Below are 23,075 nucleotides of genomic sequence, written 5' to 3'. Positions count from 1 at the left end.
TACCACCATTAAAATCTCCCATATTCCCACTTATATTGTTTTGTCTACTACTGTCATTATGCATTATGCTAACAAGAACACTACTGATGTTTGAAACTGGACAAAAAGATTTTGTACACAATACCCTAGTAAAAGTATCATGCAAAAATGAAATTTTAGAATTAGAAAGAATATGAGATTTAGTTATCTCAAATTCTAATGGGAGACCTACAAGCTCATTGCAATCATTTACTATAGTTGGGTTTGTTAAGCTTTTACATATATGCTAATGGGTATCAAAACATTAAGCTCCTCATACATTAAGCTCCTCATCCATTCTTTTAAAATCCATAACACATGCATCAAAGTGTTCTATGCATCAAAGTGTTCTATCTTATTTTCCAGCCTGATAAAATAACTTGCACATTTTATAAATGCGAAAGATATTCCTTTTGTCCAAGTATAAGAATTCCAAATAATTCATTATTTCCTTAATAAATTCACAATAAATAATAAGAATAATTACCTTACTATGAACAGAATTTCATATCTGTAAAAAAATAAAGCATCATCATTCATCTAAATTCATCTTGTATCACCAATTGAATGATTTTTAGTAGGATAATCATCCGTTCTGATATTTTATAAATAAATACGAATGATCTTACTCTAATCTAGAAAATTAGACCCATTTAATTGTGTTATAATGATTTTAATAATCACAGTAATCACATTAAGCCATTTGAAACACTAAAATAGCTCACCCAATTAAAGACAACATAAAGCATAGGGAAAAAATTTAATAATCCGTACAGCGTGCAAGGAAATGATTAGTTATCCATAAAGGAGCAAGCAAACAAGAATGCTGCTTGTAGAATTCATAAGACGTTGTACTAAGAAAAAATTTCCTTCTACTGCAACTCTTTCCCCTCAGCATAGAGGGGAGAAAACAAGAAAACCATTAAGTTATATAATCAAATAAGAAACAGAAAATTGCTTGAGAGCACAAGTTAATGCAAGGGTAAGGTCTCCTTTCTGTAGAAATGGTGGTGACAGAAAGGGTGGTGACAGAAAGGGTAAGGTAACTTGCATTATCAGACAAATCTTCACTTATTTGTCGTCTTCGCTGCTTTCAATAAGAACAACATTGTTCTTGGTCTTCCGTTTCTTGGTAGGTCTCTTCTTGCTGCTCTCTCCATTCAATTTGTCATAATCAGGCTCATCAGAGTCTACGAACTTCTTGATTTCTTCCAGAATTTTACTTCCATATCTTTCTGTCTTCAGCTTGCCAATTATCTTCTCCAACTGCAAATAAGAGCAGAAACAATGGATCAGTAACAGATGATGGGGCTTTCGTACACACAACATCTGGTACAATTGGAATGCAACATTTGGCTTCAAGGATACAGCTTCATTTCAAGTACCATGACTAAATAACAACTAAGGATATCATTTAAGCTCCAGCTTGTGCCAAGGATAGGTACTCAAAATCAATTTTAGGAACTTGCCTCTTCTGTTGAATTTGGTTTTTGTGCACTGATCACGCTTATCTGTTGAGCAGACAGGACAGCATGAGGGGTTGTCCCATGACATGAAGAAAGTTCTTTCCGCAACTTGTCAAGTTTAAATTCCATTCCAGACAATGTAAGGCTGCGTTTTACTTTTTTCAGGTTACCAGCCTTGTTCTGTTTGCTAGAAATCTCAAGCTTGACAGTCTTCTTCCCTGTGTAAAGTGAGAGAAAATAACAAGAAAAACTATCAAAGGACACAGCATTATCCGTAAATGAGCCAGCGTGCATAGTACTGTTGTAGGATTTCAAATTTTAATAAAAATAAGTATAAAAATATGATAATCACACATTTTAATAAATATAGAAGTATCATTTATTTAATTTAAAATATGTTTTATAATAGAATAATATGTTATCATAATTATGTTATATAGTTTTATATTATAAATTAGGAACCTTGAATTATACTCAATGATTATCATTATGCATGTGCTGCATGCTGAAACAGTGAAACTCTCATTTAAATTTGATCAACATTATGAATAACGGATAGAATAAATCCGTAGCATCCATAGCAAACGGATTATATTTATCTACTATCTTATCTCTAGTATCTCTATCTTACCTTATTTTATAAGCTTGTTATTAGATTTCTGTTATTTTATTTTAGGAGTTCGACTTCTACTTTAATTAGAAGTATTATGATTGTATGAACTCCGACTATATAAGAGGATTAATATTATTCAATAGAACAAGCAGAATTTATTCCTAAAATTATGAGATTTAAGACTCTCGTTAACGAGTCTAAAATATTAATAGCTCTCTCTAATAAGCTTCTTTTCTATCAACAATCCCATGACGTGATTCATACCCTAGGACCATAACAATTTGTTATCAAAGCAGGCATCATAGGAGATCAATCTAGTTTACAACATAAATTGAATTCCTACATCCAATTATATGAGGAATGGAATCAACAGCAATATCATGAACAAAAAGAGATACAAGCTTTGCTTGAAGTTATAGCTAAGTATTTATCCTTGGCAGAAAAGGCGGAAGAAAAGTTGGTCGTCATGGGTGATTCAATAAATCTAGCAAAAAAGTTGAATTATTTCATACAATGATTACATTTGAATGACTTAGCTCAGCAAATCTTTGAATAAGTTTGCTATTGAAGGCAAACCAAAACCAAGATATATCGAATAGTAGCCAACAAAATTTTGGTCAACAAGTGAATGAGAGGATAGAGATACCTGTGGTGCCCAAAATGCCAAAGTTGACTTTTCCTCGTGTTGTGAAAAGGGACTTAGAATTATTATTTTTGGTCTAGATACCTAGTTTGAAAATTATTAGTTAGTTGGTAAGGTTGTTCTGAATCTAAAGCTCCATGGGAGTTAAACAATTATTTTCAGATTGCATATTCTACCTTTGAGTAGAGAACAAACGCTTTTTCCAAGAGGAGAGTGATGCTATAAGTAATGGATAGATTAAATTCATGACATCCATAGCAGACAAATTATATTTATTTATTATTTTATTTCTAATATCTTATCTTATCATATTTTATGCTTTTGTTATCAGATTTCTGTTATTTTATATGAAGAGTTATTTATCTAATAGTTGTTTGTATTAGATTTTTACTCTAATTAGAAGTATTATGATTGTATAACCCTCCACTATATAAAAGAGGTTTAATTTTATTTAATAAAACAAGCACAATTTATTTCTAGAATTGTGAGATTTAAGACTCTCTCGTTAACGGATCTGAGGTGTTAAAAGCTCCCACTAATAACAGTTTTCCTATCAACCATCCCATGACGCGATCTATAACCCAAGACCGTAGCAATCAAACACTTAAATAATAAAAAAGGATAGTAGGTATTAAAATATGTTAATATCAAATATCATAAATTGACGACTATAATTAGAGAAGTAAATGAACTAAAAAAAAAAAGAAAAAGAAGAGGGAGAGGAAAAAGAATGTCAGTACCAGGCAATACAAAGTCATAGAAATGAAGGAAATAGAAGAAAATATGAGACCTTTATGAGGGAAAACAACACCAAATAGGACGCGCTGGTCAAGAATCTTTTTTTAGAGAACGCCAAGAAACAAGATCAAGCTTTTTAAGAATTAAGATCTAAGTTTACAAATTTATAATTAGAGAATACTTTCTAATTAAAATTTTTATTTTCTCTTAAATTGAGTACGAAGTTTCTGCAGAAGATTATTTTTCCAGCATTTCAGTCTAGTGCTAAACCCTTTCTTTTTTTGCAAATCCACAGCATCATCATGTAAAACCATAGGACAGAAATAATAATGTTCAATCTAATATCAGAAAACAAAAATGATAACCACGATTTATATACTGACATCTTTCAAAAATGGTATGCGTACCTTGCAGTACCTGCCTGGCCAATGGTCCTATTTTCACATAAGCATTTGTGGCATATGCTGTATGCTGAAATTCTTCTTTCTACATAAAAAAGAATACATTACAAACTGGCGAGGTGGTTACTATGAATACACATTTTTTTCAAAAAGAAAGAGACATGAATCCATTGAAACAGTTTTAGCAGGTGAATATATGCTTCTATCACAGATGTGTTGCGCCCTTGTGAAAAGCATGATAAAATGACAGCACAATTTTTCATCTTATTATTTTGTGGAAGCAATTTGTTAGTTGAATTTATCATGACCACAAACCTCAAACCTGAATACATGTGTATGTATATACACATAATTACTTTTGCCTTTTCTTTTACTTATTTGTTCCAACGGAAGAACAGGAAAGTTGTGCGTTTAAGCCATTATTGCATAAATGAAGATGAAAAGGCAGTGATTTATGTTTGATTTGTTTTGCACAAATGGCTGAATTTTATATGAAAGGGAACCTTGCTTCAGCAATCTAAGCAAAACTGAAATTTTTCTAAAAGATATTTACATGAAGATGCAATCTCACAGGATCAAAAGACTGCAAATATAGCTAGGAACGAGTACTTTTCAACTAACATCCAAGGACTTCAGCGATTAAACATCTGTGGTCATGAAATTTGAGGTGAATGTACCACACTACTTTAATGAAGGAAAACCAGCACATAGTAGACCATAATTACTGTATTGAGGTAATAATAATATAATATTTTTTATACTAAAAGAAGTTGTAACCGAGTATTAATGAATAATGAAAATTTGCTTTTCTTGTTTGGGCTGAGACCCAGTTGCATGATATCTGAAATTTTAAGGCTTACGAATAACACACCAAGTTGGACAAGTCGCAAAAATTGAATAAGGATTAAGGTCTAAAACAAGAGGATTCTTACCAAAACACTTTCAAGAATAAGCTGTATAACAAGCTGCTCTAACTCTTCTCTCTTAAGCTCAGCACCTGATTGTTTAATACAAAACAGAGATTTGTACATTAATGTATTATATGTATCTATGATGGAAATTAGTTAAAAGAAAGGTAGAGTTTGAGAAGCATAAAAGGAAAATATAAACATGACAATAACAGATGAAAATATTGTAAAGATTATTAAACTAAATAATACATAATATGTATAAATATAAATGCTTGATGTGGGGTAATTTTTGTGACAACTGACAAGGAGGGACAGTTTACTTGGGGAAAACTTGGCATTTTTTTTCTAGAAAAGTATTCCAATAAAAACCGAGAAAGAGAGTTTGATGTTCAGTTGAAAAATATGATAAATGTGCTAAAACAAGCTGAGATGTAAGCCCTACAGACAAGGTAAATGCAAGCTGAGATCAAGCTGGATCACGGTAAAATGTTTTAAGAGCAGAACTTGAGTTCTTTGTAGCTCGGGTCATTCATATCCTTACCAGGACCTACCAAAGAACTTCTGTTGATCATACGACCTTTTTTTTTTTTTCAATGAATATATGTACAGATCATTCTCCCTCTCCCAATAAATTTTCATTGATCTCCTTAACAGAAAGACAGACTCTGTTATATATATATACCAAGAATAAAGCTAAAGTGGTTCTCTAATACCTTAGTAATGTTCACGTTCAATCACTCTTTCCTACATCTTCATTGCATGACTTATCTATTTATTGCTAGTAGTTTGTAAAACTTTGGAAGTCTACTTTGTTCCAACAAATCAAAGAAAAAGAAAACAAACCTATTTCTTTGTGCTTATTTTTCATTTTGTCCACCAGTTGCAACAATGTCAGTCGTTGATCATTCTCTTGCATATCTTGCAGAAACGAAACCATCATTTTTGCATGTTCTGCGAAGCAGCAGTAGCTTGTTAAGCAGTAAGCACAATGTTGTTAAGTACAAAAGAAGAGAAGGCACAGATAAATAACTCTATGGGTTGGATATTTTCTATGCATGGCATGTGTGAAAAGGAAGAAAGACAGGAATTTGGAGATTAGAATTGCTTGATTATTCCCTCAAGCAAATTGGGAACTTATAGTGTTAATCGAACATACAAAAAGGATGAAAACAAATCAAAATAAATAAAGAAATTCAGGGCTAATTTTCAGCCCTAATTAGCACATATCTACAGATTACGACAATTAAGGAAGACAACATTCTTGACAGCATGCTAGCTTGAAGATAATTTTATATTTTCTATGCATGCTAGCTTGAATTCAAAAGTTTGTTAGGTCTAACAAAGTTCCAGTATAAAAACCAAATGTAACAACAAAGTATTTATTAAACTGATAATAGAAATTCTCAGCTTATCTCTCATCCTTAATTTCTTCTTTTTTTCCTTTTCAGGTTAGATGCTAGAAAAACTAGAAATGCTAGAAAAAGAGCTCCAACCTAAAGATCTTCACAAGTCATTAACTGATTGAAATAAAAAGAACAAAAGAAAATGGAAACAACGCATAATTCTCATCATGCATGCAACTTTTCGTTCCAAAACATTGTACAAGTTCAAAATCTTCCCCAAATCACAAATGATGCCAAAATAATATATCACACTCATCCCATCAACACCCACTGCTTCTCCAAGAACTAACTTTTCAAGTAACTCTTGGTCCATTACCATTGTCTCTCCACAAATAATTGAACATCACTAAACTAAAAGAACTAAAAGATGTTGCAATTACATTTTCTAATTCCAAGAAAAGAAGGTTTTATTGTTAGACCGAATTGTTCACATGCTACTTTGTACTTAAGAACAGTGGTTGTCCTAAAGACAATAACTTTGTTAGTCCTAAAACCTAGTTCTCATTCACAACCAAGATCAACTCCTAAAATTTTTCATTTGACAATCATATTGCAATAAAAAAGATTACTACAATCTCAAGACTTACACATTTAACAATAAAAAGAAGGGCTATTGGACAAAAAATATTCAAATGTTTAATCCATTATTTACTTCCTATTTTCACTTTTATATAATATCATAGATTATTAATAAAAACTTAAAATATAGAAAAAAAATAAAACTTTACAATTTAAAACATATAATATTTTATTTCATTTAGAATATTATTAATAGAAAGTAAAGTTTTCCAAATATAAAAAATATACACATAATTTATAATATCGAGTATAAACATTCAATGAAATATTTTATCATATACTATTTATATGTAATATTTTATATATATGAATTTATTTGTAATAAATATTTATAATATATTTAATATTATATATAATAAATATAAGATATATTTAATTTCAATATAAAATTTAAATTAAAGAATTATATGTTTTATTAATAATATAAAACTTTAAGAACTATATTATAATTTATAATTAACTTTTCCAAATTTAATTTAGCCCTCTTAGCTATAAATTGTGGCAAATTGAAAAGGTTTGGTTTTACCATCAAAAATTTAAAGTGTTGGATATAAATGTAAATTATCGTAAATATTTAGATTTTTTTGTTCAATACCCCTAAAAAGAACTTATAATGTCACCCAAATTAGCTTCAATCTTCAATCTCCAATCTCCAAATAAACTCAACAGTCAACACCTCAATAGATTCAAACCCACGTATTCAACATGCAACCAATGAAATCGATTCAACAATACCTAAATAAAATTAACTATCCCCAACCTAATCAATCAATGGAATATATCGACTCCACTCCCTAATCAATCGCTAACCACTGCCACTCGAGATTTCCTTCAATTGATTAACAGCCATGGCTCCAATATCTAAGCTTCAATTGATTACCTACAATAAAATAATTCCCAATCACCACATAAATCAATAGCTTCTTCAATCAATGGAGGAGCCCTGGAATTGATGGAATAACAGAGATGGAACACCTGGAATCGCTGGGCCAGTGAACCATGCGCAACACCTTGGTATGTGGAAGGATAGGTCGAAGCTGATTATGGAAGAAGAAGAAGAGGAGGAGGAGATTAAGGATTGTTTGGATCGTCGGCTTGGATATATCTCTAAGATCTGCATTCTGATGATTCTGAGAAAAAAGTGAGAGGGCTGGCTAAGGGGGGAAATGATTGGAAAAGTTAAAATTAGATACGATTATGGTTGGTTCTTTTTTTCCTTTAGTTTTCAACCAAAAGAAAAAAAAAACTAAACTGAAAACAAAAAATTTTCAAAATAAAAAATCGAACCACACTGATTAAGCCAAAAAACTGAACCAATTGAACCAAACCAGATCAGTTTGGTTAGATTTTTTTGGTTTTAACCAAAAACTGCACAGCCCTAATTTCTCCCTATTGAGAAATAATAACTATTTAACCATAAAAGAAGAATAATTATAAGGTTAGAATACTGTTATATCAATTCAAAAAAATTAAAAGGCATTATAATAGAATCGAGTAGTTGCTGGTTTCGCAGCAAAACATTAAATCAATCAAATATAATGAAACACAGAAAGAAAGAGGAATTATAACTACACATATTAAGAACTAGATTTAACCAGTGTAACAATGAACTATAACACTAGTATGATAATAAAAAAAGTAAAAATGGAAAATAGGCACTAAAAATTTGTGGTGAAAAATGATCAAAGAGATTTACCAGACACATCAACTTCTATTATATCGCTGGAGAATGCACAGTTATCACACATCCCTGCAAAGTATAGAAATGATTTACAATATTGAATAATTAGTACTGCTAGATGGTCACAATAAAAACATAAAGATGTCAATGAAAAACATCAAAGGGTACCGTTGCAGTCTTGTAATGACTCAGAAAAATGTCGGAAAAAGGCACTTCGGCGACATTGTCTTTTTGACTACATGTGTAGAAACATTAATTTAGAAGTTTTAACACAAAACATAGTACATTTGCAAACTTTAATTATTAAAAAGATTGTTTGTTAACGCACATAAAGATTTTGGTATTTAGCTAACTAAAATGCATGTTTTAGTTTCCAATAGAAGGTTACTAAGTGGATGGAAACATCTGCTTGTCGAATTTCCAAAACTAAAGATCAAGATATTACAATACCTAGAGTGGTACAATATATCTTCAAAACTATCAAAAGGTTTCACATTAAGAATCAAGTTAACAATCATGAATTTCAACTAAAGCTTATATTGCAAGATCCAAAATTAGTATATTTTTCCAACAAAATGAAACAAAAGCCATTTCACAAATGAATGAACATGTTATTCTTCTAAAGAACAACTACAAAGTATTTGTCATCAAATTGGTAAGACATTAAGGAATCTATATTTACAACCCTAACTATATGTATGAATCAAATTTCTTTTTCTATAATTATTAAATTGTTAGTCATAATCATATTACCTATCCACAGTATTAGAAAATTGGGAAATTTACTATTTACTCTTTTTAATATACAAAAACTCATTAGTTGGATCGTCGGTCTTGAAAAATACATTAAAACATCACTGAAATTTTTAAAAATCTACTAATTAGTCCTTTTGTTAATTTTAGTCGTCAAGTGTTCTACTATTTAGGCCTATAATATGAAAGAACTCATTAATTGACTCTTCAATTTAGTAAAAATGTCTACTGGCATTTTAGACTTTTCCGCAACACTTACGGCTAAAATTAACAGAGGGATTAATTAATAGACTTTTTAAAATTTCAAGGACGTTCTAATACATTTTTAAAAACTGATGCACTAACTATTGAGTTTTCCTATACCAAAAAAGGCCACAATAATTTCCCCCAGAAAATTAATAATTTGAATGTTACTATGTGTGTATTGAACAAAATAAATTTCCTTCAAAATCAATTTATTATGTTAATTCAATGCTCAAAGCAAATCCAACTTCATGCATTAATAGATGTATAATTTGATTATTCATAGGGACCAACCCGATAAGGTTAGGAACTATGGAATTAATTCCATCATTCAGAAGTTTGGCTTAACAGGCTTTTGCAGTATCCCTAGGAGAGTCTATTAAACTTATCATTTCTTGGCAAGTTTGAATATCAATAAAGATCTCTCTTGGTCAAATGGCACCTATGTGTCTTGACAAAGAGGGCACATGGATCCATCTTACTAAATTAAACATATTCTCCAGCATGAAAAGTAGTTCTGAAGACATTTTTCATAGGATCATTACCTCACTTGACTCTCATAACACCACCTCTCTCTTTCTGATCCCCTAGCTACTACATAATTATTGCTTGGGACGTTTCCCTAACATCACTTACAATTGATATTCCATAAAGTCCTTATAAATGATTTCTCAATGGCACTCAGCACTTGATTTCCATCTGGTAAAATTATTTGAGCTACAGTGATATGCTCCAGTTTGTAATTGGGATAGTACCTGGCAATATCGTACTATGTCATAAAGATTCTGCAGTCCAGAATTCTCATAGAAGACCATTGAACTCTGATTAGAAAATATGTTCTGTTACAATATAGTCTGCAAGAATATTACAGAAAATTGAAACATTGAAAGAATAGAGGAAATTACCTGCCTGGGAACATCAGCAGGTCTAAAAAAGAGCAGACATTCAGAAGGGGCTCCATCCCGTCCTGCTCGGCCACTTTCCTGCAGCAAGAGAAGCTGTGGGAAGAATATTCCCAGGAAAATGACTAATATAGCACATAAAAGAAACAGGGAAAAAACCTGGTAGTACGTTTCCATCGATTTACTCAGGCTGTGATGGATGACAAACCTGACTACAGGCAGTTATTTTGAGTGTAAGAACATATAGTTTTGTAAATACAGTTGCAAATCCTCATGATAAAAAGTCATTATTAATAGTGTTCAACAACCTGAAGAATACACACATCCAAGGAATATTTCATAGTAAAAAAGAGATTCATCATAATGTAAACTAGTAAATTCTCACAACACACCATCTGGTTTGTTGATTCCCATACCAAATGCCACCTGTCACATAAGCAAGTTTTTAAAGGAATTCAGATACTAGTACTAGAAAGAAATGATAACTGTAGTGGAACATACCGTACCAACAATGACCTGCAACTTATTTTTGCTCCACCTGCGTCGTGAAACCACATAAGAACTCCAGAGTACACAGAAAGTAATTTACCAGTATTAAAAGGTAATAAAGTTATCATGAGAAACTAGAGAAAGACAACCAGTATCATGTGCCAGCCTACATAAAACTACTTTCCACTTACTAAACAAGATAATGAATGATTCAGGAAGATTACTCTAATTGAAAGAGTTAGGACCAAAATTGCCCAATAAAAAGGAATAATTTAATGTCAAATAACACTAATTATATATTTTCTCTAAAATATTGTAAATAGTTCAGAAAATGTTAAGATCCAAATAAAGATTAATTTAGAGAAGAGAACTTTGAATGACTTCATTAGAGAGGATGAATAAGGAAGGGAACAAAAGGGTGCGTAGAGGTTGAATTGACTTCTTCCTCAAAGAGCCAACCAAGATTTTAGGTAAAGCACTGCCAAGTCATACCAGGAGAGGCCCTAACCACTCAACATGATTTGCAGTTTTGAATGTGAATATTAAAAGATGGCATGAACAAGTCACAGAAGTACAAATATAAACAATGTGGTGGAACTTAAATGAAGAAACTATTTCTTATTCCAATATTCAAGACAGTGCATTACCAAAGCATGGAACCTGGAATTCTGACCAGGATTTCAGATAATGGGTTCAGAAACAGTTTAAACCAGGCGTAATGTCATGAATTAGACTAAATCTGGACAAACTAGCCACCGTTAGTTTGAATTTTTTTTTTCGAACTATTAGTGAAACTACTCAAATTAAGAGTAAACCAAGAATTGAATTAAATATGCAAAAAAGCTAAATCAATTAACAACCGATAAACATTTTTCTTAGATAATGAGTGAGGCGCCCTTCAAAGTGACGAGCACCTCCAACCCGTGAGGTGGTAGGTGAGAGCATGGTATCAAATAACGTAATAGCCATTATGTAACAGTTTTTTTTTTTTTTTTTTTTTTTTTTTTGGGGGGGGGGGGGGGGGGGGCACTCTCCATTATCTAGATATAAAACAGCCTCCCATGGATTGCAGGCATAACGACCATTACCATTCACCAACAACGGCTTAACGGCAACAGCCGTTACCAATAATTGATATTCTTTTACAGAGAACTTCTACAACCCCTTCTCATTTTTCTTAGTTCTCACACATTCTAACACCTTCAAAGACAATATTCTTTAAGTTTTCTCTTTTATTTCTCTCTAAAATCTAAATTTTTCCTACATATTTTTAATGCAACTTAAATCCATCATAAACTACTGTATTGCTAAGATTTTCCCTTTTAAAGATGAGTTAAATTTTATATATTTAAATTTTTAGTGGCCATTTTTTCCTTTATTTTAATTGTTGTTGATTAAAGTATATATTAGCCAAGTATAATTTAACTCAAAACTAACACTTTAATCAACAAAAATTTTAAAAAAGAAAAAAACAGCAACTAAAAACTAAAATACAGAAAATTTAACTCAACTTTTAGAAGAAAGAAGCTAACAAATGCAGTAGTTTATGATAGATCTAAACTTGTATAAGAATATGTAGGAAATATTGAGATTTTAGAAAGAAAGGGAAAAGAAACCTTGAAGAATATTGTCTCTGAAAGTGCCGAAACGTGTGAGAACTAAGAAAAATGAGAATAAGGCAACAGAAGTTCACTGTAAAGAAATCTCAATCATTGGTAACAGCTGCTAAGAAATCTCAATTATTGGTAACAGTTGCTACCATTAAGTCGCTGTCAGCAACAACATCACCATCATGTAATTGTCGTAATGACCGTTACTCTTGCAAATTGCAACTCAAGGATGAGCCATTGTATAATAGGATAATGGGGAACAACGCCCCAAAAACTTATTACAATACAACCATTAAGTTATGTAACGGCCGTTATTTGTACCATGCTCCCTACAATCAATGCATCATTTAGCCCTTGGATTGGTGATAAATAGCACACCATATGATTACTTTATCATACAAAAAAAGAAAGAGGATTCCTTGAATTATATTGTGGATCAGGAGTGATGAATTTTGGAACAGTAAAAGCCAATTTACTTCCTCAATGTGAGGCATATCAAGTAAAAAAAGAGAAACTAACACCATTCAGAAAGACACTTTATGCAGCTGAGAAGTTAGAATAATGATTTTACCTCATATGTACCTTCTCCCGAGACTTGACATCCATATCTGCATGGTAATAATCTGCTGAAATTCCTCTCTCACGCAACTCTGCTGCAACCTACAACTCTTAATAGTATATAATACTAAATATTTATTCCAACTCCAGGAAAGATGATCCACTACCTCATGTCCACAAAATGTATTTGATACAATTATACTAGTTGATTTAATTTACTATCAATTTTCAATTACACAAACGCACAATAATGCAGATAGACATTTGCTCGGAATATTGACACCACATTCCATTACAGAGCAGCACATTATCAGCAGGCTGAACAGTTTCAACATGATCAAATCTGGTTTTATCTTCATGCATAATTTTCGTTGTATGTTTCACAATTGCAACAATGAAGAATTTCAAAACTAACTAGTTTGTTAAAAAAAAAAAAACAAAATTGTTTTCCAAATCAATCATCATCCATAAAATGCACAATGTAGTCAACAGGCAAGTTGGAGATTTAATTTACAATGAATGGAGATATAGTTGATCCCTCTATTTGGCATGAATCACTTTGCAAGAAAAGAATTCAAATGAATTCTTGTAAAATCATGTAAGATTTTAACTTCTTTTAAAATGAAAAATTTTTAAATTAGAAAGAATTCAAATGAATGGTTGGTTGTCAAAACCATTCTTCATGCTACTATAAACTTAAAAACTTAAATGCCGGAAGAAACAAAGAGAACCCTAAAACCATCACTTGGATAAACAAAACTTAAGATATGCTAAGAGATGTTATGTTAGTGATAAAAGCCCAAATTTTGTCCCCAAGGGGACATTCTACAAGTAAAAACTTCAGATATCCCTATCAAGAAGTCTTAAGTTTAAATCCTACAAAATAGGGTGAGATCTTCAAGGAAAGGGAGAGAGGTACCCCACCCCCCAAGGAACCAAATGTTATTTAAAAAGAAAAACACTTTAACTGTTATACTGCTCAATCCTTATCCATATAAAAGACAGCAAAACTGGAATAATAGCATTCCTCAATGAAAGATTTTCCTTATCAATTGAACATTTCCTGACTCAATTTTACATGATAAGATAGTTTCATATAACTTACTTGCATACTGCTTTATAATTAGACAGAAATTTAAATAGACTATCAGAACATATACTTATATCCTTTGTGCAATGGCTAATAGACTAAATAAGAAAAGATTTTTTCTAGACAGGTCATAAATTTAAAAAAAAAAAAGAAATGAAACATTTTACTCAATTTTTTTCTAACCTACGCATTCTCTGTGCTTTGGTACTGAACCTAGGCTGCAAGGATCTAATGCTAGGTACACCTAGCATTTTTAACACTGAAAATAAAAAAAAATGTACTGTATTTCTACTGGCAGTTTGTCTTTCTCCTTGTCATCTCAACAAGGGTTTTTAATTCCTGAGCTTCCTATAAGAATAATTACACAATGCTTCACCAAACAACTGTCGCAATCTCCTTCAGTAGCAGTGTAATAAAATATACTTATTTTGAATCTTTTTTACCACCTTGGCACTGAAATGGAATAAGATGAACATGAAATGAATAGGCAAATCCAATGAAGTGCATAAACTTGATACATTAGAAGTACCACAACTTAGGTAAACTAGCACTATTGATTACTCTAAATTCACTATCAACAAAATCAATCTACAAAAAAAAGGGCAACAAAAATGACACAAGGGAAGCACTAATGTAAAACACAGACTCGTTCACATTCCCCAGTGAAGAAGCAATAGACTACCCAGTACCCACGGACTCATTGTAAAGATTCTTGAATGAATTCATGGAATAGCATAGACCAAAACAAAAAAAGAAAGAAAGGGAGCAATTTTAATCAAGTGGATAATCTTGACATATTAGCAGTAGCACTAATAGAAAACACAGACCTGTTCACATTCCTTCCTGGAGAAGCAATATACTATTCCAGATTCATTATTTGGATAACATTCTTCAATGAACTCAGCAATTTCATCAATAACCACCTTAGCAACTGATGCCTTTTCTCGAACCTGCAAAGTGGAGTAACTTAATTTTGCTAAGGCAGAAACTGCTGGAAACAACAAGTTTTATCAACTATACCATATAAAAGAGATTTGGCCTGTTGACTGTGCTAACAAATTTCACACATTTTGGAATATGCAGCATCTCCATCAGATCATATTGGACTTTTTGAGTGGCAGTCGCCTGCAAAACAGCTAGCTGAAGTCATTCTAATTACCTTAATATTGCAAAAATGTGATTTCCACATATACTCTTAATCTTCCATTATGGAAAAGAAAATCAAAACATACGGTCAAAGCCAACATAGGAACTTTGGGAAACTGAATCTTGAGGATACCAAGGTTCTTGTAGTCAGGACGAAAGTCGTGACCCCACTGACTACAGCAATGAGCCTCCTGCAAAAGATTTCAAGAAAATAAACAGTTGCAAAATTTTAATATTGCGATTAACTAAAAAAAATGTCAAGCATTGATTTTATTCCATCAGTTAGTACTCCAAAATAACTACAGTTGTTCTCAACAAAATCATGTCCTACACAAATGTGGAAAGGGTCAATCATGTAAATAGATCAAAATCAAACACATAATTGTAATCCAACAATCAGGCCTAAACCTAAGAGGATAACAACAAGCTTGCCAATCGCGTATAAGATCTTAGGTTATCTATCAACGATGGGATTGGGAACAAACCACTATTTTTACCCATCTCTTTCCATGTCTTTATAGCCTCTCCGCTTTGCATAATGCTTCTGTTTCACATTTTTTGACCCATGACACTTGACACCACCACCTTATATAAAATTTACATTTCTATAAAAATTTTAGAGGCAGATTACAAAATTATCTTCACCACTCGCCTTTTGGATTTTCACTTGCTTCCTGAGAAAAGAGGATTTAATATTTTGGATTCTTCTAGTAATTTCTCTTACGAATCCCTCTAATTCCACCTTTTTTTTTCCAAAGACAAAAGCAATATCCAAGGTAAGAGCTTTTCTTTGTATGAGTAATTCAAGAAGTGAAGGCTACTGATTTATTGCAAAAAGAAGCCCAAGTAAGGCAAAATAGTATCTTAACTGCTGTATTTATCATTTGCATTGTGGTCCCCTAATAAGGAATCTCCTTTCTAGTACTGTTTAGAACTAAATAAAAGGGAGGGGGGAGAAGAAGAAGAAGAAGAAGCCAATCCACTATGAACAATATTGATAACAAGTCCTGAAATCTAATTGAATAGAACAATGGTACTACCAGTGTTAACTTTAGCTTGAAATAAGTAAAGAAAACAATGATATAAACAATACACTTACATCAATTGCAATTAGAGAGAGATGACCTCCATGATGGCACTTTTCAAGTTTTGACATAAACCTTTTGCTCTTTGATATCTTTTCAGGTGTGACATACAATATCTTAACTCCTTCACCCTTTTCAAGGGCCTTGTATATAAACTTTTCTTCCTCTTTCCCAGTGGTTGATGTAAGCATTGATGCTGGAATGTCTAAAGCTTTTAAACCCATAACCTGATCACCGATTGTTGTTAGAAAAGCTTATTTAAGTGGCAAATGCAACATGACCAAAGCCCGTCAAAGAAAAGCACCTGATCTTGAATTAAAGAAATCAATGGACTAACAACAAGAGAAATCCCATCACAAAGAATAGCTGGGAGCTGGTAACATAGACTCTTGCCTCCACCTGCAGCCATAATTACAAGCACATCTCTCCCACTCATGACAGCATTGATGATCTGGTAATAGTTAACTATATATCAATATAGAAGAACAACTAATATCACATGCACAAACTGATGAGAGGCATTGCCAAATATGCACCATTTGATTCAAAGGAAATATTTCTCCTAACAACATTTTTCCAAACTTTACTATTTGGGACTCATGGAAAACTGAATCATAGAAAAGAATTTCTCATAAGGGGAAGGGAGAAAAGCATATTAAAAAAACTACCCTTCAGCAATTTTCAAAAACATCTTTGCTCATAATCCAAACATAGAGAAAGTTCACTTGGCATCCTTTGAAGTTAAATTGGGTTAGTATGGATCTCGATGTTTGTGCTTCTTTTTCTAGCTTATACAAGCTGCTAATTTCAATAATTTTAACTTTTGTTCTGAATTCTTATATTCAAGGGCATTTAATAATTTTTACTCTCACAAAAATGAAATTGTTGCAATAGCACTTTTATATGTCTTGTGTTAGGTTTATTGATGCTATTGAGCTTTATATCAGGTCAAATCACAATAAAACATATTATATAGTGTGTTAGTGCTCCTTGCAAATGTCCAGAGAAGACACGTGGATAATCTACCTTTCTTGAAAAATATTTATATTTTTCTTTGGAAGTTGTAATTTTCCATGTTTTCCTCTCTTACACCCTATTTAATAGGAGGTAAAGAAAGGTTTTTCATGGTTTTAAAATTTTATGTTTTTTATATAAAAAAAAATTATAGTTTCTTGTTGTTCAGAGGGAAGAGAAGGGTTTAAAGTTTTTTGGAAGTTTTTAAGAGAAAACTTCCTCAACTAGTGGGTTGGAAAATGCACATTCTTTGAGATTTTGAAAACCTCTGAAAACAGTACTTTATAAGACCATGGGTTCTACCAAACACAAATACATAGGTTTAAAACCGTTGGGAAAAAAAAAACATTAAACCTCCTTCAAACAGAGTGTTAGTTTTTTGTATTTAATTGTGAATTTATCAATAGATGTAACATTTTATATTATATTCTTTGGATTTTATCTAAAATTATTACAGGTAGATGATTGAAAAATGTTGATCAATAAATAATTAATTGATGAATATGAAGTTATTTACTCTTTATTTGAGTGATATTTTTATTCTAAAATAATAATTACATTGCTATTCACAACTTCATATTCCTTAAATGATATAAGCTATGAGGCTATAAAGCAATTTTTGCAATGATCATATAAATCCAACATAGATATGTTATAAATATAAGCCTGATTGTTAACTATATATCAAATGCAGCTAAAAGGAATCCCATATCTTCGGTAGGATTCGACTAAAAGTTGCTTCTCTTGGTTTTTTATGATGTTCTAGGAAGACATACATCTAAAGTATCTCCCCTAACTTGTTCTGATCCTATTCATAATCTCATTCAGTTGCTCAATTCCAATTGCATCTTCATAATCTAGTTGAAGAAGAGAATCTGTAATACCCGGCTAGACTCCGGTATCAGAATTCCTACCGTCCGGTGGAATTTCGGATGTCGGAAACCTCTAGAAGGGCAAAATCATGTTTTTATAAAATGTTTTAATGTATTTTATGATTTTAAGTAAGAAAGAAATTGATTTTTGAATGAAAAAGACCATGGAGGCATTTCCAGGTTCGGCCGCCGAACCTCAAGTTCGGCCGCCGAACATTGGATAGTTTAGGGGGGCGAGTTAGGCTTCCGAAAGTGGTTCAGGTTCGGCCGCCGAACCCCATGTTCGGCCGCCAAACTTGCATGAGTTTTAGAGGCACTTTAGGCTTCTGAAGGTGGTCTGGCCAGCCCCTATAAAAGGGCTCCATGGCCGAAACGGGCGAGCTTTCTCCCCTATTTTTGGCCAACGGTGAGTCCATGCCCTCCCATGGTTGGTTTTGATATTCTTCCTCAAATCTTTCGAGTTTTAACAAGTTTTAACTTGGTTTTGAAGATTTTTGAAGCTTAGAGCAAGTTTTGGAGCTTGGAGGTCCAAGGAGCTAGATTTCTCCCATCTCCAAGTTAGGATCGTCTTTCCTCTCGATCTTCAAGAGGTAAGCCTAGATCCTACCTTTCTTGTATGTTTTAAACAAGTTTTATGAAATTTATGGGGTAGAAATGCATGTGTAAGTTAGTTGATTGCATGTTAGGGTTAATGTTGAGTTTATGAGTAATGTATGTTGTTTGAGTTGCTTTTTGTGTTTGTGTTGGGGTTTAGGATAGTTTGAGACCCCTAAATGCTTATTTGCTTGTGTATGCTTGTTGTAGAATAGGTAAATGCATGTTTGAATGGTTTGGGAGGCAAAATGTGCATGAGGAGGCTGAGTTCTGCCATTTGGAAGAACTCAGGTTCGGCAGCCGAAGGGACTTTCGGCCGCCGAACCTGCCTGTGGAGGCAAGCCTTTGGCTGCCGAACCCTGCCCCCGAAAATGGACTTTCGGCTCTGGAAAGGAGTTTTGGCCGCCGAACATGCGTGAGTTTCGTCTCTGGAAGGAACCTTCGGCCGCCGAAAGTGCCGCCGAAGGTGCATGACTTTCAGCTCTGGAGGGACTTTCAGCCGCCGAACCTGCCGCCAAAAGTGCCCTGTTCAGCCTTCCTTTGCATGATTTCAGTGATTGTTTTAAGGTATTTTAGGGGGTTTTTTGGGAGTATTTTAGAGTCATGTTCATGTATGTTTGGTCCCTCATTTGACTCCACCTGTGTAGGTTCGGACCCGAGGAACCGAGGACCCCAGCAGTGAGACAGCTGCTTCAGTGTCTTGTCAGAGCTAGCCAGAGGTGAGTAGAATAACTATTTTTGTTTCAAGTAAATAGAGCAGTTTTGAGCATGTTCATGTATCACGAATGCCATGTGATATATTAGGTTGTTTGCATTAGAATTCACGAATATGTTGCATTGCATATTATGTTGTTGATGTGGATGAATGTTGGATGATCCTTTAGCCCGCACTATGATATGATATGATATGAGATAGTGATGATACGGTATGAAAGACCAGTGAGGCCCATTCTACGCCCCTGGCATATTGGAATGTTATGTTATGTTAAAGTAAGAGAAAGACCAGTGAGGCCCATTCTACGCCCCTGGCACTATTGGAATGTGTAGTGGGCTATCGGTGACAAATTCATCCTAGATGTGATTTGTTTGTGATGTGATGCATTCCATGAAAGCATGAATTTTAAATATATTGTTTTATTATTCTGCTCACTGGGCTCTAGTAGCTCACCCCATTCCCTTAATCCCCCCAGGGTTGCAGGTACGGGCTAGATCAGGAGGTCATCAAGAATAAGAAGTCATGTTGTATGTAATAGTTAGAAGTGGACATGAGAATGATGTAATGTAAAGTATAGTACAGTAATGTAATGTAATGATGTTTAAGGAGGTTTAGAGTTGTGTTTGACCCTAGTATGTTAGTTAATCCCTTGTGGGTACATGAAATGTTTTATGATGTTTATGTAAACCAAACTTATTATATGTTATGTTACCCCATTGGAGTATTGATGAGGACTCCAGTGTGGGGTTGATGGTTATGCTTATGACTTGTGCATGCACAGGTTAAGTTTGGTAAATGAATGAGAAAGTTCAAAATTTTTATGTATATGTTGATCATGTATGGGATTAAGCAGGTATACAGGATGTATGTTAGGCTTGCTACGGGTCCCGGCGGCCTTATGCCGATCTGGATCCTAGCGCCGGTAGTGGTCCGGTTTCCGAGTCGTTACAGAATCAAACCTAAAACTTAATTTAACTTTTACAACCAAAGAGGTCAAATTTCTAGAATTTTGGAAGTTCTAATATCAAACAAACATAGGAAGTTTTGCTGCGCTTTTTGTTAAAAACTCAAAATACCACCACAAGTTTACAGTTCCTTTAGGAGTGAAGAGTGAATTTAAGTAGGAAATATCAGCAATCATTTGCAGGACTTCAGATTTCATTGTGGGGAAAAGTAAGGGAAAACAAAGTAATACGATTCTAAGCTCTACTATCATAGGACTTTGGGCACCACAAGCAAGATTCCCATCAACATCACATCTATGGTTGAATTGCATCAAACAATCCAGAAAACCACAATTGCTGGAATTTTATTCAATGAAGGAAAAAAAAAATATTACAAGAACAGGTATTAAAATAAAATCAAATAGCTCTAACCCATAAAGCATTTCAACACCTTATCCATCAGAGACTCAAACTTCCAAATAAAAACAAAGCACTCTCTGTTTTTGCCCTTTTTGACTTGTACAAAGTAGTACTTCTAAAACTACCCCTAATCCTAAAAGAATTATGACTTCCCTCAAAAATAACACTCAAAATAAACCCATAAGATATCCAGCCAACCCAATTCAGCAAAGCTAGAAAACAAAACAAAACAAAAATTTGACAAATTCTGGAGCAACAACACTCTGTAATGACTAGGAGGTAGAAGTTCTAAGTTTCTTAAGCATTTAAACTTGACATTTCTCGGACTAGATGTATAGGGAGATAGATTGATAAAAAGATACTCACTTCATGCTGATTAGCACGATATTTGGAAATGCCAAATACATGAAACTTATAATGATCAGCTTTAGAGTCCCAATCAAATGTCCCCGACCAGTCCTCCAATGCAGTGGGGGGAGCATCATCAGTGGCTTTTGGGCTCCCAAACGCTCTACATGCTTCCAGAATAGCTTTCAGTTCGGATTGTCTCTCGTACAACTTCTCTTGCTGATCCAGTAACACCTGTATCTGGCCTGATCATTTTGAAATTTAGAAGGAAAAGAAAAACTGTAAGCGAAAAGCTAAACAAGCATTGTAGAATATTAGTGTTAATTTCAGGAAATCGAGATGAAATAGACCTTGGACATCTTGAATTTGTGTCTCTACGTTGTCAAGCTCTGCTAATATCTCTTCAGTTTCCATGGTTTTTATTCAAAGGATTGAAGTTTCGAGTGAGTGGGTCGAGCAATTCGGTGTTATTTTGAACTGTACGAGTAGGCCGCGTAGGGTTAATGGAGCAAGGGACATATGGTTTGGACAGGAATCAGTTCGGCCGAACTCGCCTCAAACTGATAAAATTTAGATTTGATTAAATTATTTTAAAATATCAATAAGCTAAAATTTACTGAGACTGGAAAATTAGTTTAAGGTGAGGCAAGCTACAAGCCAGTTTAGGTCTAAAACCAATCTAAAATTGCTGGTTCTAATTCATGGGGAATATTAATGTGAATCAATCTATAAATTTATATTCTAGTTTAATTCACTTTGTTTCTAATCAAATTTAATAGTTTAAATTATCATGACAATTTGATTTCGATTTAGTTTTAATCAAGCCAAGTTATTATTCACGCGAACTAAGATTTTAATTATTTTTTATTTGATTTTAATTTTATTATTTTAAATTAAAATTAAATCGAATTTAATTTTAATTCAAAATTATATTTTTTAATTTTTATAAAAATATGAATTTAAAAACAATATATTGTTCTCTAAAAAAATAATATAATGCTAGATTTTATCAAATGAAATAAACTAAAATTAAATTAAATAAAATCAAATTAAATTGAAATTGAACTTGAAAGGAAAGTAAGAGCATTTTTGTTGGCAATATACAAAACACAATTAAGCATAAGTGTTACATTTGAAATTGGCTTCATACAATGCTTTAGAAGCTAAATTGGCCTCATGCAATGATTTAGAAGCTAAAACATACATGTTTTGTTGTTCTTTATTCAGACATACAACTTTAAATGTTCTTTGGTCGACTATAATTTAAAACACCATAAAGGTTCTTCTTCACTAATAATGTTTCGCAAGTTGTGATTGTGATTAAAGGTCTAGTTGAAGGTTGTTTAGATTTATGTTTATTGTAGTTATTTTCTGGTTAGAGAATGAGGTAATGGCTCGTAAAATTTGAAACTCAAAAGGCATGAGTGAAATGTTAAAAAGTGTATTTTCATAAACTCTCTACCAGCAATTTTAGATTTGAAGTGATTTTTCTTATTTTTAGCGTCTATCTATTAAATTCAGTTTTGCATGTAAAACTTCCTTTATTGGGTGTTTTCCCTCTTATTTGGAAGATTTTGGTTTTCTTTTTGGCTAGAGCTCTCCTTTGATCATGAATGGTTTATGATATTCTGAAACATAGATAATAGAGTTTACTGTATGTGTGTAGGCCAGGGAGAGAGATGTCCCTCTCCTTTTATTCTTTTCCTTTCATCTACTAGTAACGCCTAACGGTCTTTCTGCTACAGTGCCGCCTATCTCTTTCATGTAGGTCTGTACATACGAAAACGTTAGACGCTCTCTCCGCATCAGGCGGTCATTTAATTCCTCTCGGCGTGCGTG

The 23,075-nt window shown here is 32.9% G+C and overlaps 1 protein-coding gene across 4 annotated transcripts; it reads right to left on the bottom strand.

Moving 5' to 3' along the window:
* Window positions 1–747: 747 nt before the first annotated feature.
* Window positions 748–21,798, bottom strand: LOC110605202 (ATP-dependent DNA helicase Q-like 2). Of its 4 annotated transcripts, none has more exons than XM_021743588.2 (20): window positions 21,587–21,795; window positions 21,255–21,481; window positions 16,634–16,780; window positions 16,344–16,556; window positions 15,331–15,435; window positions 15,119–15,223; window positions 14,926–15,048; window positions 13,022–13,110; window positions 10,853–10,889; window positions 10,744–10,777; window positions 10,511–10,563; window positions 10,355–10,432; window positions 10,205–10,270; window positions 8,622–8,688; window positions 8,469–8,522; window positions 5,634–5,741; window positions 4,812–4,876; window positions 3,886–3,964; window positions 1,488–1,702; window positions 748–1,284 (listed from the first exon to the last, which is right to left on the bottom strand). In XM_021743588.2, exons 1-20 carry the CDS (start codon window positions 21,648–21,650, stop codon window positions 1,090–1,092), a joined length of 2,124 nt encoding a protein of 707 aa, XP_021599280.1. In that variant the 5' UTR covers window positions 21,651–21,795; the 3' UTR covers window positions 748–1,089. The 4 variants fall into 4 exon arrangements, 3 of the variants coding, with proteins under 3 accessions (XP_021599280.1, XP_021599281.1, XP_043808271.1); XM_021743589.2 differs by having other exon boundaries at window positions 10,511–10,559; window positions 10,858–10,889; XR_002486352.2 differs by lacking the exon at window positions 748–1,284 and adding an exon at window positions 2,744–2,824 and having other exon boundaries at window positions 1,563–1,702; window positions 21,587–21,798.
* Between the last annotated feature and the right edge of the window lie 1,277 nt (window positions 21,799–23,075).

This window comes from Manihot esculenta, chromosome 17 (assembly GCF_001659605.2).
Source record: "Manihot esculenta cultivar AM560-2 chromosome 17, M.esculenta_v8, whole genome shotgun sequence".
NCBI classification, from domain to species: Eukaryota; Viridiplantae; Streptophyta; class Magnoliopsida; order Malpighiales; family Euphorbiaceae; genus Manihot; species Manihot esculenta.
The sequence above is the reverse complement of the archived record's forward strand: the minus strand, read 5'-3'. Positions and strand labels throughout refer to the sequence as shown.